General features: G+C 38.5%; 1 protein-coding gene across 4 annotated transcripts in view; it reads right to left on the reverse strand.

Moving 5' to 3' along the window:
* Positions 1–16200, reverse strand: part of LOC133841603 (mucin-21) — a 79307-nt gene that overhangs the window by 15290 nt on the left and 47817 nt on the right. For all 4 annotated transcript variants that reach the window (XM_062274203.1, XM_062274204.1, XM_062274205.1 and 1 more), the window contains one exon: positions 13443–13566. In XM_062274203.1, the coding sequence (XP_062130187.1) occupies positions 13443–13566 (124 nt within the window). The remainder of the gene's footprint in view (positions 1–13442; positions 13567–16200) is intronic.

Below are 16200 nucleotides of genomic sequence, written 5' to 3' on the forward strand. Positions count from 1 at the left end.
GAAATATCTGAAGTCATTTTTAAATTACTGAAATTAAAAAATAAATTAAAATGAAAAAATCAAATTACGTTAATAATCAAATTTAAGTTTGTTTTCTTATTGTAGAAGATTCAAGACGATTTTTTAAGTATTATTGCCCTTTGCTCTTTACGTCTATACTTTATTCATAATATAGAATACTAAATTCTTTCAGAAATGTGAATATGTAATTACATTTGAATATATTTAAGATTTGCAAGTCACCTTAGCATGTTTAAAACTTAAGCTTGTGCAGTCTGAATTTTAAATTGCATAATTTTAGCTTTGCTAGTTGTATTTTTCCATGAATCAATCATATGATACAACACATTTGCTGGCGATGTTATCGATCTACACAGTTGATATGCATGCATGCAGTGCTGTTATCGATATACACAGAAGATATGCGTGCAATTAAAAGCACCTCACGCCATTTATCACAGCAATGTCCCAAGCTGAACGGTATCGATGACAACAACAACAACAACAGCAACAACAACATCAAAAGCAGCAGCAGCAACAGCATTGGGAGCAACATCAGCAAGAGCAGGAATAATAAAACTTAATAACTGCCGCCTTTTGTTGATATTGGAAAAGAGAAACAGAGAGAGAGAGAGAGAGAGGGAGAGAGAGACAGAAGAGCGACCACACGCAGGCGGCATGTTATTTACAGTTAATTGCTGCTGACTGCAGCGAAATGTAAAATTACATTGATAGTTGCATCAGACGATAGCAGCAGCAGCAGCAACTGTAACAACAACAACAAATTGCTGGGGGGGGAAGTTTTTTTTCTTATTTTTTGTTTATTTACTCGCATTTAGCCGCTGCGGTTTCGCTTTCATTGTTGTGGTTGCAACTTGGCGAGCAAAATGAAAAATAAATTGAAACTGGCATTTAATTAAGTTAACTGCCGGGTGCTTGCGAGGGGATGAGGAGGGGGAGGGGGGAACGGAGACGGAAATGTTCGTTATTGGGTATTGAAGTAGGAATTTTAAATATCAGTCGCTGGCAATTTATTTCAAGCAAATACGAATATATCATGCGAGTTGAGCTAATTGCAGTTTTATCAGCGCAAGGACGCCTTAATCGTCGACCCAGCCCAGGTTGCAACATGCAACAACAGCAGCCGCAGCCGCAGCCGCAGCCGCGGCAGTTGCAACCTGAGCAGCAGCCGCAACAAGCATTTGCTAGCAACAAAGTCAACACAGGCCATGGATTTTATTAATTAAGTGCAAACGCAGTCACTTACAAGCCGTTTAAACTGCGTGTTAGCCAACTTGAAATGGGCCCGCTAATGCGCCAACTTGAGACACCAGCTCAGCTCAGCTCAGCTCAGCTCCAAAAACTACAAAGTTGGAGTCCCAGTTGCAGTTGGAGTCGAAGTCGGAGTCGAATTCGCAATGCAATTGCAAAGTGTCAACTGGCCACATAAAATTTGGTATCAGCAGATGGAGATGGGGATGGAGATGGAGATGGAGACTTGACTGGGGTGGGCCACTTGTTTACACTTAACAGTTAACTGTTTGCTCCGACTTTTTGCCCAAATTGCAACAGCCAAGCAATTTGGGTAAACAAATTTGTATTTACTTTTCGATGTGTTGTTTTTATTTTGTACACTCTTGGTGTTTGTGTGTGTTTAACGCTTCATAATGCACTGAGTTATTGTGACAATTTTAATTGTTTGCCGCATTGTGGGCATTAAGCATTGAATTATTGCCCAGATATGCGCAGAAGCATTGATTACGTCACTATAAATTAAGATATACCCGCCACTGATTTATGCGGACAGGTGTTAATTGTCATCGATTGGCCAATGAAATAGTGTCCATTACTTTTAACCCAGCAGGAAGCCATGCATCCATGTCTTTTAGGCGTGGGTGTGGAAGTCGATTTGGATGTGGGTGTTGATCTGGCGGGAAAAACCGCTAATTGAAAGCACTTAAAAATACAAACAACTCATGTTTTGTACCACTGATAAACTGCACTTTATGATCCGTGTAATACACGAACAATCCAGATTTATATGCCTGCCTTTAAATGTTGCCGAAATAACTGCATTCGAGTTATTCACACAAGTAGTTCGGAGTACTCGTATTTCGGGCTACTTTATGACAGTTGTTACTATTGCCCATAGGGTGCTTTCAGATTATGGATATTGTGCGGAAAAGCAAATGGCAACGGTAGTATTATCAGTAGTACAGAAAAGCTTTTTAAAGCTGTCGTCAAGACGTCAAACTTATCTGTCTGCCGAATTTCGATATCGATGCAACTATTCGAATTCATATATAAAGAATTTTAAAAGGAGATTGCAAATGAATTGCGAATGAGGTAAAATGCAACTGAAAATCGATATATAGGTTTTTAAGTTCAATATGTATATGCTGCATACTTTATATCAACTCTAATAGAATTGATTCCATATAAAAATCCCTTAATGAAGAATACGTCCACACTGTTTTTATCTCTTCTCTTTCTAGAGAGAATATTGTGGGTGGTTGATTGTGCCTTAAAATCGAATTATAATGAGATTCCATCTGAAACCTTTAAACTTTGCTATAAAGCATCAGAAATAATTGAGTAACAGACTCACACAAATGTGGTTAAAGCATTGGTATATAATAATAAGTTCTTTTCTTACAAAGTGTAAAACCAATAAACTGACAACCTTTGAGATTCTTCTCATCCCTAAGCGTTAACACTTGAGAGTATTTAGGACCACCCTAAATAATTGGGAATCAAGCTGAAACTATTTTCCAAGGCATAAAAACGATGGGCGTGACCCGAGCACTTACAACATAATTATTATAGAGGCCACGGTCAAAGGAAGGGAAGGAGTCTGGTTGAGAGGGATTTAATGATGCCATTAATTAGCAAAAATTACCAACAATAAGAAGAAAAGGAACTTAACACCCGCCGGGGATAGTCCGAGGACTTTGTAGGAGTCGAAGCCGCAGCAGGAGCAGCAGCAGCAGCGACAGCGAACTGGATGGCAAAGAGAGATCAGTTAGCCCAGTTGGGTGATTGTTTTTTTTTTTTCTTAGCCAGTTGTAACACCTTTTGATTTACGTGCAGCGCTCGTGGGCCATAAAACAAAAGTTAGAGCCATCTTTTGGTATTGGCCAAGTCGCTCTAAAGTCAGCCTGATCTATGTCGTTGGGCAGGCTCATGTTACGCGGCAGGGCGCCGGCAAGACTAGAGAAGAGGTGCGCAGAGGGAATGGGCGAGAGGGAGAAAGAATTGTTGAGGGCATAATAAAAACGTCAAGTCCTTGTCTGTGTCGTGTGTGTGTGTGGGCCAAACAACTGCAACGGCAACAGGATTGGGCCAGGTCCGAAAGGTGCTAACTGCGGCCGGCTGATATATTTTTTTGTTTTTATTTCACTATTTTTGTTGTGTTGCTGTTACTGTTGTTGCTGTGTGTGTGCCTTTTATTGTCTGTAATTTTTGCCAGCCAACATATATTTGTTTTTTGTCTTTTCCCTCGTTTTTGTTTGTTTGTTTTATTGTTTTTCGCGCGTCATTATTTCTACTTTAACGTTGTTTGTTTTCAGGACAGCACCAGCTTCTAGGCTCCTACTATGTGTACATGAATGTATCTATCCCGATGGGCTTCGACCCATACTATGTTTACTTTTGCCGCGTCTCTGACATTGAGTGACATTGCTGTGCAACTGTCAATGTTGGCCAGGCCTCTCTCCGTCTCTGTATATCATTTTATTCAGTATTTCATTTGCTCAGCTCTTCAGCTGTACCTTAATTAAGGCTTCAGGTGTAAAATGCTCATAAAGTGGAGCGAGCGCCGCTGTCGGACAGCAAATTATGCGAACACACACATCGCCACACACACACATACAATACACTATAGACTTGCCCCTTGGGCCTTGACTGTTTCCGAGCATATTGCAAATCGATTCGTTGGAAAAATAAACTTGAATTGTTGCACTGACAACATCGTCAGCAACTCTGACTCTGACTCTGATGTTGCATGATGGTTTTGCTGGGCTTGTGGAAACTTTTCGCTTATTCTTGCGGTTTTTTTTTGCAAGTAGCAGCATCCTTAAAGTCCACACCAGAAAGTGGCATTTATTAATCTAAAATTGAAATTCATTATAACTTGAAACAAAGCATTTAAAATATAAAATTGGATAAGCAGCAACTCGAAGAAAGCCTTGATTCAAAACGTTTCGATAATTCTATTTTAAATAATTATGATTATCACACTAAAACAACAACAAAGTCACTCATTACAAAAATATATAAATTAGCCAATCTTTTATCTTTTCGATTTACTGTTACAATATTTTCCAAATAATTTGTGGAGAAGTATAATAGTTACATAAATTTGTTTAATTGACAAACAAGTGTTTTGCTTCTTTTTTTCTCTCTTTTTCGTCTATCTAATTATTTCTCTCTTTTTTAGTCTCCCTCATTGACTCTACTCAGTTTTTTATCTGCCTGGCGCTTCATCGGCTTTAATAATTTGCGCTAATCTCTGCAAAGCATTTCTCGTCACTCAACTCTTTCAGCTTTAAAGGCAACTCCTACCAGTCGCGTCGGTCAATGTCCTATCCTTAATATATTTATTTCGTTTTTAGCAGAATTTTGTTTTATGTTCGGCTAAAAAGTCTAACCTGTTACCCTCGTGGTACCTGGCGAAGCAAATCTTTTTAGACGGCTTTCGGCTGTTGGGTCCCTTTAATAATGAGATAAGAAAACATTTTATGTTTTTTTTTTTTGTGTTTTCTGTTTTCCGTTTTTACTTCTTATTTTTGGGGCTGTCCAGCGACACAACAGGAGCAGCCCCATTGCGGATAACTCTATTAAAAATTATTGAGAGCATTATTTTATGGCAGTGGCGATTGTTGCCATTGATTGCTTTCTGCAGCGGAAATCGCTTAATGGTATTCTATGGAAGCCATTAAGGACACACTCCACTGGGTGGTCAAACTTAAACTCAACCCCGAATGTTTTGCTCCCTCTTTTTGCCTGGTTACGTCAATGTTACCCCGTTGTTTGGCTGCCAATTACCTGGCTACAAATGATGTGCCAATTGTAAGCCATCAAATGACTTGCTCAATGGATTTCCCCCTCCCATTCACTAGCTCCAAAATGGGCAATTACCAATGCTACAAATGTTTCTGGCAATGCAAGCAAGCAAGGTGTCGGCAGGCACGCATTGTCATTTAGTCAAGATACAACAACGACTCTGAGCACGAAAGGCGAATGCTAGGCTATTGGTGATGAGACTGTGAAATTATCACAGTGTGAAAGAAACAAACTGGGAGAAAATGATCAAAGTTATTCAAAGTCGCACTGCAAACAGCGTTTGCTTTCCATTTCAACTCTCTAATGCAATCGAGAGTTAAATATGAAAACCATTTCAAATAATTTCGATAAGTGAAATATTATAATTTTAGAGAAAATTCAATTTTATTTAACCTTGTAGTCAAATATTTTCTAAGAAATATGCCAAACAAGACAATACTAAATTTAATATTACTCCATACTTTGGGAGATATAGATGTTAGAGTTACAGAACTTGATGAAAAGCATATTTATTTGACTGTGTAGAACAATCGATGTATCGATTTAGAAGAAAAAATCCTTTATACTAAGGGTTACTAAAATACACTGAATACTTAAAATATGCTTGAGGAAAATTTAAATGAATTTTACTAATTTAATAGACGGATAATTTATAATCAAACAGTTTCAACACACAGAAAACAACTACAGTAATGAAATTTAGACAAATGCTTCTTAAACTGTGATCACTGTGAACCGCGTTGCCCAACACTGTTGCAAGTGGAACTGAAGCCAAAAGCAGCAGCTGGTGCAGACGTCTGTCTAACCAATATTCGAAGGCGTCGCGTGCAGCGTTGAACAAAATGTGGCTTATACAACGACAGACACGCAATTTTGTTAACCGAAAAACGTCGAATGAGTCAAAGGAGGCAAAAACAAAAAACGAAAACAACAAGAACTCGACCGAAAAGAGATCCGACGCCCTCCGTCCGCCTCTCCACATTAACAACTGGCTAAATACATAAGTTTTTTTTTGAGCTCTTTTCGTATGATTAAATGCTTGATTTGCATGAGGGCCACAAAAATGGGGAGCAGCAGGCCGAAAGACGGCCAAGACCGAGACCCCAGGGTCTGGTCCCAAGTTCGAGTCATGCAACAAAATGTTGCCGCCTTGCCGCTCATTATACGGTAATACACACGTTCATAAGCGAATATTACGAATCCAGTGCCCAACTTATGAGTACAAGAACTACAAACTTCCAACACACAACTCAGAACTCAGAACTTAGAACTGAAAGCTTTGCGTTGCAACACGCGATGCCAACTTTACGTAATTGGAAAGTGGCTGCCACAAAGAAGCAGCAAATATCATACACAAAATTGTAGCGTATGCATCTCCTTTTTGTAGTATGCGGAAAGCAAAACCTGCCACCTTTGTAAATGAATTGATTTATTCGCTTGGCACAAGCCAACAGACAAATTAATGCATTTCCGTTCTGGGCCATAAACGGGGCTGCCAACTCAGTTGACAGCTGTCGCAGGGGTCGCGGGGGGACAACTTTTGGCCTATCTCTCGCTGTAGTATTAATAAATATGCTAAATTTCTTCGAGGCGCCAGCACAGTTGACACATTTCCTGTTTCACAAGCATATTGAAAATCTCTTTGTCATTTGTGGCCAATTCTACGAAATTTCATGGGAATTAGCTCACATATTTTGAGCACTAAATCAATTGAAAAGACTTTGAGATTATCTCATACAAGTGTTGAACAATTTCAAGTAGGAAAAAAATAAAAAGAGTTTCACAACAAGAAACTGATTGTTTAACATCAAAATGAAAATTTTATTTTCTAAGAGTTTAGTATTATTATTATTAATTTGAAATATTAATATATAATACTTATTGATAGATAGCATATAATATTTAGTATTAATCATTAATATCTCTAGAAAATTCAAACATCATATTAGTTCTTTTTTTTTTAGGGGTAGTTGATATTCATTTTAATATTAAAATTAATATAACGATATCAATAATATATTTATACAGTTATACTAGTAGTTATCTTATCTAGGTAGTATCTGGTAGCTGAACGTACTTCAATTAGACCTTGCAACTGTCCAAAGAAAGCGGCTGATTTAAGATCGATCAATAAAATCAACCAACTGCTGCGGCATATGTGTGAGTGATAATCTGTTAGATGATCAGGCATATTCCTCGTAGCACACTCCAAGCCATTAAATTGTGCATTTTACGACGCTGGCAGCAGTTAAGCAAACCAGACCACAACCATACCAGAACCAACCGTAGAGATCTCTTGGGGTTAGTTTGCCATAAAAGAAATGCCGCCTTCATATGGATGGCAGATAAAACAAAACACCGCCGATCGAGCGATCGACTATGCTGATCAACGGCGCAATAAATTCATCAAACAAATATCGGTGGCTGTAGTTTTGTGGCTGAGGCTTAAGTCGACGTCGCTGCGTTATAATCGACATGAATATTAAAACCACAAAACTATAATCAGTGCGATATGATCGTCGGCTGTGGCCCCGGAAAACATATCAATCTCATGTGGAACAGACGATCCCAACGATACAATCGCAGCCACCGTTGTGGACCTTTTTTTTTTTTGGTTGTTGTTGTTGTTTTGAGCCATTAACTGGCTGCAGACGACCTAATGGACATGATCTTTCGTCACTCCCAGCAACAACAAAAGGGAATGTACCTTTTTTATTTAGTTTCTAAGCGGTTCCCTTTTCCCCTCTCAGTCCTGATCTTGATACTTGGCGTCTGTCGCTTGTTGTTGATCCCCTAAATACCCTTTAAATTGAACGTAATTCCCATCACGGAATTTATCATCCTCATTATCAATGCTTGGTGCACAGTGCTAGCAAACGGAGTCCTTTGAATAATTTGTATGGTGATTAGATATTAAAAGCAGTAATCGATCAAGTGAGTTCGAGAAAGAATACTGAATACGAGAAGTTAAATAAAAATTTTATAGTGGAAATATTAAAATCGAAGTTTTTATTTTTAAAATAAAATAGATTTTGAGTAGAATTTTGAGTTTGGAAATAATTTGACGAAATTTTGAAATTTAATCAAATAGACTTTTTTTTAAAGGAGTGCAAATATTTTAGAAATAAGTTTGCAGTCTTTTTCATTTTTCCATTATGATTAGACTTCCTGATAAACTGATCTAATAATAATAAGAATCTTTGATATAGCATAATTTAACAAGCTGTCCTTGAATTATTCCATCAGCTAAACTATGTCATTGTGTTTGTTCCAAATCGTTTACATTTGGTTCCCACGCGCTCCAAAAAAAATGGGTAAAAAATGGAAAAACAAGGGAAACGTTTTCTAAGAACTTTTGATTTCAATGCATTGACTAGCTAAAGACTTCAGCTCCTTTGTCAGGTGCTTTAAACTGAAGTACGTAATTGCTGACAGCGCAGCTCCTGCCCTGCTCCTCCCATTGTGAGCAAACGGTGATCAGAAGATCACAAACGCAATCGCTCATTACCAATAGAAATGCGAGTGAAGATCGAACCCATTGAAAGAAAGCAAGGCAAAGGCAAAGACGAGCGCTTTGAAGCGAAGCCGAAGTCGAAGTCGACTTCGAAGTCCAACAGGCAGTGCATTGTTATTCAAATTTTGTGAGCGTGAGAGAGGGGAACAGCGAAGAGAAAAGAGTGAAAGAGAGATACTTGAACTGGGAACGGTAGTGAGACGAAGTCGGGTCTCTTGGTGTTGGTGTTGGTATTGGAATTGGAAAACTACATCAAATTGGCGCTTAAATATTTTCATAGCACAACTGTGGGAAACAAAAATATTGAAACAGAGTTGAAAACGAAAGAAGAAGAAGAAGATGCGCAAGAAGAGCGAGAGCCAAGAAAGCGCATTTGCTTTTACCTTCTTACTTAAACTGTAAACTTGAAATGGCCACTTGAGTTTTGAAGCGTTAAGTGGAAATCAATGGCAATGGCTGGTTGGCTGCTTGCATGGTTGGCTGTGGCGGCGATGGCGGTGATCTCGCGGGGATCGTGTCCAAAAGAGACCCCGAGAAGAAAGATCGAGTGAAGCAATTGACCAAAAACTGTCGAACCTGCCTCTGAGTTAGACGACTGACGATCGGCAAGCGGTACACTTGTTCAGCTTTGTTGTTGACCATGTTTTTCTTTCTATTTTACCACCGTTCTCCTACTCCATTCCTTTCCCCTTTTGGCCTAGACGAACGTGCGGTAGGTAGACGACGAGAGGGAGTGAGAGTGAGAGCGAGTGGAAGGGCGAGAGCGAGAGCGAGAGCGGGATAAGAGACAAAAATCGGTTGAGAATTTTTTTGTTTTCTGCTGACATTTGTTGTTGTCGGCGTCTCTTGGAAATTTGTTTGTGCGCAACGGAAATGCATTTATTTGTCCACATCTCGGACGGCGTTTAATGAAGTGACCGCCTTCCACCACTCTTCCTCTCACTGCCACATCACACCATGAGAGTCAGTCGAGTCTTTGTTGCTGCCCCTGCCGGGGCGTTAATTGATGAATCTGCGGAGCATTGCTCAAGAGCAGTTACAATGGCTCAACCCCTTCTCCTTCTCCTTCCCCTTTCCCTTCTCCTGGTCCGATCCGGCCAAACCTCGGGGCATGTGCTATTTCTTGGAATTTTCACGGCATGATTTCCTTACGAACAACAGTCGAAATTCCTACAAGTATTTCTCTCGACTTGTTTTCATCTTTTCCCTACCACGGCTTTTCACGTTAAACACATCTATTTAAATTTTAATGATGTTTGTAATGATGGTGCTAAATATTTCCCACATTATATTATCACCTATCGGTGGCAACAGCCATTGAGCATTTGGTCATTGAGTAAAATAGTGGTTGGTTTTTTTTTTCTTAAGGTCGTTAGTTTGAAATAGATGCATAACTCTGATAACTTGGATTTTTATTTGTTTATACTACTATAAATTTCCTACAGTTGACATTGGATGTCTTGCACTGGACCTTCGCATATATACGACAAATCGAAGCTACAATAAAGTTCGAATTTATAAGTTGTAAATAAACCGAAGTATAAATAATAAACAAAGGTCAGCATCTATACCACATAAACATTTCAAGAACTCAAATTGCTATTAATTACATAAATAAAGCAAGTACTAAACAATAGATTTGTGACACCAAACGGGTTGTTTGTAAGAAAGTTTCCAATGAATACAAATTTGAGCTTATTAATCCATGTATTAATGTCATTAGATGTTTTATTCGTTGTTTACTTCTGATTAGAATTTTCTTGGAACGAAAAGTGCAAAGACAAAATAGTATATATCAAATATTTTGAATTAAATCTAGAAAGTAGTAATGGATCTCAAAATAATTGAGTTCATGAATAAATAGAGTCGCTCTTAACAATAGTTACAGTATTATTTAATACTACGCATTGTATTTTTTGTGGGGTCCAAGAGTTCTTGTAAGTTTTGATTGATCACTGGCGCAGCCGCTTTCAACGATGCGGAACAATGCTAAACATTTTTAATGAACTACAGGGCAAATAAAGGGCTCTATAAAGAATCGAAGATGGGCTGGCCAACTGCTAGTCAAGTCCCAAAGGCAGAGTTAGCAATAGAAAGAGAGAGGGAGACAGACATCATATAAAACAATGATCGCTTGGGACTTGACTCGGACTCGGTACTAGACGTTAAACCCTGAACATTTGAACAAGAAATTAACAGCTTCGAACTTGTTACTTGTATCTCTGACTGTTCCCCCTACCACTCTCTCTCTCTCTCTCTCTCTCCCTCCCTTTGAGGGTGAGGTGTTGATTGGGCAACGCCCTGGACACCACTCGATGTTGCCACAGACAATTGTTGTTGGCAACGAGTGGAGTGGAAGGAGTGCGGTTGATAGAAATGATTGCGTTCTTAAATTTATGAGCGCACATGATGAGCTATAAAATGTTTTATAGCCCAAGGGCTGTCAGGCTGCTTCTAGCCCTAAAACTGGCCCTAGTTCTGCCTCACGATCTATGTATGTCGACCGACTACCCTTTCGGTAATCTGGCAATGTGGCATGTGGCATGCCACGGCAAAAGAACTTTTACCTCAACAATTTTCGCCTTTGAGCAGGGCTGTGTTGTTGGCATTTTTCACGTTGTTCTCAAATTAAATCATGTGATTTATTGCGCTGCTGTTTTTCCGGGGGGATTTTGGGCTCGGAGAAAATGGGAAAATTTTGCGGTCCTCTGATTTGTTTTTGTTTTTTTCTGCGGGCGGGTTGAAAGTGCGGAGCTACCAATTGATTGAAATGTCAAGATTCATTAGCCACAAGGCGCTTGATTGCACTCACAACACACAGTAACACAGCAGCACAGGAGCGGTTCAATGGGAAAGCGGGTAGCATTCTTATGCATTTCATCAGTTTGTCAAACTTGCAGCTTATCCCACATAAATGTTGTTTTTCTTTTTTGTTTATTTATAATTCCCATTAAACTGAGCTCAACATTGAGCCTTGAGCCAGTGGGAAAAACCCAAAAGAACTAGCTAATAACAAGTGTATGGCGGGTTTAACCCAACGATATTATATTTTATTTATAAAACCAGCACAGTGGATAATCCCGATGTCTACCTGAAGCTTCCATGAGTTTTTGCTCGAATGCAAATGAATGAAATTATGAAATGTGAAAATGGTGAAAGAGATTTCGGGAACACACCTTCGGCGGTTCACCGTGGGCGTGTAAATTGACAAAAGAACTTTTCGCACATTAGTTGTAAGTGGCCCACAGTACACGGAGACGGGAATGGTTCTCGGCTTTTCTTTTCTTTTCTGTTCGTTTCATTTCTCTTCACCTGGGATGACATTTTGCACCTGTTGTTTGGCATTGGTCGTGCTGCTTGAAAATGCCGAGGGACGACAATAAAACAAAGCCAGATTTTTTCCAGTATCTTTAGGGTCCTGTTGTTCGCCATAGCTCGTGCTGCGACCCTTAGGCTTGAGTTAGGTAAAGGGACAGCTGCACAATAATACTAAAAATAAAAACAACATCAACAGCAGCGGCTCTAATTAGCCATGGTCATTGGCTGTTTGTGCGGGCTTCAGAAATAGTTTGGCACTTTCTTGTTATTGTTGTTGTTGTTGCTGCTTGTGTTGCATTTTGCGTCCAGAGTGAAAGTTTCCTCAAATCGTTGCGAATTTTTATTATTTTTACTGGACAGTCTGCACCATAAATTGTGCACTTTATGCTGCGAGTGTCGAGACGAGATATTTGTTACCTCGTGCACTACAAAACGAGATATTATGTTTAGCTGAAGATTGAAAATCTTGTATTAATTCTAACTATGCACCATTAAAGCTCATTAATTTGTTGTTCTCAGCGTAGTTAGTTTCTAGATGGACTCTTCATTTGCTAAAGAGACGAGAACCGGTTCTGGAATCTTTGTGAAAATGGTTCAGCGCGAGAATTGGGTCAGTCGATTCTGTTAGAGAGTATTTCGACTGCAAAATTTGCATTTATCAAGTGAGATCATTACTGTTGTGATAGTTATCCGTTTAATTTACTATGAAATTGGTTTGACTTAGAATGGGAAAACTTATAAAGAATTTGAGTTTATATGAACAGATAATAGATAAAAAAGATTTGTGTAAAAAAAGGTATTTTTGTTGATCCCTTGAATCAAATGAGAAGCTGTAAACTTTATATATAATTAAAATAGTTTATATAAATAATTGTTTTGAAATTATGTTTTGAAATTATTAAACAATAAAAGTATTTATGTTTGGTATGAAATGCAGTTCAGTGAGAAATATATCTAGGTAAAGCTTGTCGACAGCCTCAAAGAGTTATTTTTGTAACGGTAACAATAATAGATTGTCGACTATTCAAAGCTTTCAGAACTAGCGTAATCCCCAATTCATAACTCAGGCGACAGCTACTGCATGAAACTATTGAGACACTTGACTACTTGGCTTATGGTCATTCATAACTCAAATGAATAAATGACAGCTCTGCTTGGTGCCAGAGTTCTCTCTGATACTTTGAGATACTTATAGAGAGATAGATGTGAGTAAGAGTCCAACACGTTTGCAACATTGTTAAAAACTGTGACAAATACTGAACTTTTGCAGTTGCTGTGAATGTGAATGTGAATGTTTAATGGGGATTGGTCTGGGGATTGGGTTCACTTCACTGTCATTGCCATTGTCATGGAAATTAGAATATGTATATTTTGTTTTTAGTTTTGTTTTGTGTGTGAAGAGAGTGTAAGAGAGGAAAGGAATGTTCAATTAGATGTCGTAAATCGTCTGCCATATGTGATGGCATTTCCTGCAGACGTGTTAATAAACAAAGACGGGTGAGGAGCGAAGAGGGGGGTACTTGAGATGCAGATGGAGGATACTTACGAATCTGTGAAATGTCTGTCACTGAGACTGTTCCTTCCGCAGCTAGGTGTATGGCTTTGTCGTGTGCACACTGTGACATTATTACGTAATCTTCTACTGTACATAATGCACCTGAAATCACCACCTGAAAGACCAGAAAAAGAAAGCATACATTACAACGAGTCAACGAGAGTGAGAGAGACAGAGCGAAAGAGTCTCTTTTTTTTTTTTTTATCATTGGCGCACTTATCGCTATCGTGCGTATCTATAAACAGGGCAATCAATATTGTATCTAACAGATACAACACACAAAACCTAAATTGCATACCAGTGTTTACACGTTGTCACAAACACAACACGCCTTTTTTATGACCTGCCCCCTCTGTTCCCCTCAGCCACCCTTTGCCCCCTCTATCTCGTTACACGCTCCTGCATGAGCGTGTAGGTCGGTAGTTGCCTTCTAAGTGTAATTTATCATGTTTGGTTAGTTGTCTCTCTTCGGTATTTTATTACATTCATTCATAATCGCGCCTTTGATTTAATGAATTTATTGTTTCTCTTCGCTTCGTTTCTAGTTTTTATTGTGCCAGGTCAGGTTGTAAATCAGAATGCAACTGGATCGAACTATATTCGTTCGAATACCCGTTAAGCCGCTGCCTGATAAACCAAACTATTGCTAAAACCCAGTTGCAAATTACGCAAATAAATTGTTACGAGTGAAGTGCCAGTTGGCCTAGTATTTGTTTTATTATTGCAGTCATTAACTTTGTTACATTCATTCATATTAAATTGTTTCTAGCTAATTTTTCATTTGTTTTTATTATTGCATTAATACATGTAGATTCATTCTTTCCGTTTAACATATTTAAACAGTTTTTTCGTGATCTTGTTTAATTTATATTTATGAATTTTGTATTTTGCACAACTGTCAGCATTATTTCGTTTTGTAATTTCTTTAAAAAAAAATTCTTAAAAGCTCTTTATGTTATTTTATTTTTCCTTTAGCATAAACTTATATTTCTTTTTGTTTCTTGTACTATTATTTGTTTTAATTCTTTATATTCCCTACTCATAGGGTATAATCTATATACCAAATATTCGGTTTATTTTAGTATTTCGCTGTATATTGTAGAATATTGTTTTATTTAAATGGCTGGCGGGTATCTTGCAGTGAAGTGTCTTGTCTTCATTTCAAACTCTAACTTTTTACCACCATTTACTATTAACATTTATAAAGTATTGTAATAAGTTGTGCAAATTATTGTTAAGATTATCGGGTCGCTTTGTTTATGTTTTTTACTCTTTTTTTGTTTTACTTTTCATTATCATCATACACTCATTAATTGTACACATTACAAATATTGCTTCACTTCGTTTTCAACATGTGGAGCTTTTATATGTATACATAACATATACATATGTACATCATTGAACGCTCTTTAATATTTGTTATAATTTTGATTTTGTAACACTTAAACATTGCGGCAACTGAACTTCCTACTTTTAGTCCTTCCCGGTCAATGTCTTTCTAATGGTTTCTCCCATTAGTAGCCTCATCATCGATAGCATTCATTCCCCCCGTCTATATCAAAAATGGCTTGCACCCTTCACAGTGGCCGTTAATTGTTTGGCGCCACACGAAAAAGAAACCCTTCAACCTGCTGGCTGTGAACGTTAGACCACCCGTGTGAGAAAGTGAAACCCCCACGCGTGTTTGAGCCACTCGAAGGCACTTCAGCAGCCAGTCAAGGCCTCTTGAGATTGGAAACTAAGCAGCTGGCGCAGCTTCGGGGCAGCAGGCAGCACAAGTAGCAGCCACAAATTAGCTAAACTTCCTCGTTGGAAGCCGCTGCATCGAAAACGTGATAGCCGAAACTGTTTTATGTTAACTGTAACAGCAACAGCAACAGCAGCAGAAACAGAAAATGAAACTGAAAACCCATCGAAATCTTATCAAAGCCGGTCGCTCGGTCGCACACACTTTGTAATGCTTTCCACAGTACTATCGCCCGCCCCGCCTCACCTTGCGCCTTGCCACTCTTCCTATCGATGGAAATTTATGCTCCGCATAACCTCGTTTCATTCTCACCAAAAACGTCTGTAGTTGGTTTTCCCAAGCGTAGTTAGCGCTACTTCAACTTAGTTCAAGATACAGACGAGCGGGTGGACGGACAGACGGACGGAGGGCGGGCGTTTGGTAAAACGCATTATTTTGTAATTATCGACAGAGTTCTAATAAATAAAACGAACCCAAGACATACAACACTTGAACAGCAACAACAGCAACAACTACAACAACGTTGCAAGGCCCCGCACAACACTTTTGACTGGGTTATAATTTTTTCCTCTTGGTTTTTTTTTTCTTCTTTTTTTGGGTTGATGAAATTATGAATGAAGATAAGGTATGCGACCAACGTGAATGGGCGTGTATATATGTATGTGTGTGTGTGTGTGGGTGGGTTGTAGGTGTGAGTGTGAGTGTGAATGTGAGTGTGTTGTTGGCACAGCAAGTGCTTGTCAACGTTGTTGCTGTTGTTGTCTTTGTGGATCTGCTAATAGCTACACTCATAGTGCAGAGTACTTAAAATCTTGCCTAGAAGATGTGCAGATAACTTTTTACATACTTTATACATAGGCAAATTAAAGTTATGGAGCATTTTCTCCCATCAATAATGTCAGTCGCAGTATTATTTGTTATTATTTTTCTGACATTTTCTTAAAAGAATTTTTAAATAGCATTTTGAATATTGGGTTACAGAAAAGGATGTAACAAATGTAA

This window comes from Drosophila sulfurigaster, chromosome 3, assembly GCF_023558435.1.
Source record: "Drosophila sulfurigaster albostrigata strain 15112-1811.04 chromosome 3, ASM2355843v2, whole genome shotgun sequence".
Taxonomy (NCBI): Eukaryota; Metazoa; Arthropoda; class Insecta; order Diptera; family Drosophilidae; genus Drosophila; species Drosophila sulfurigaster.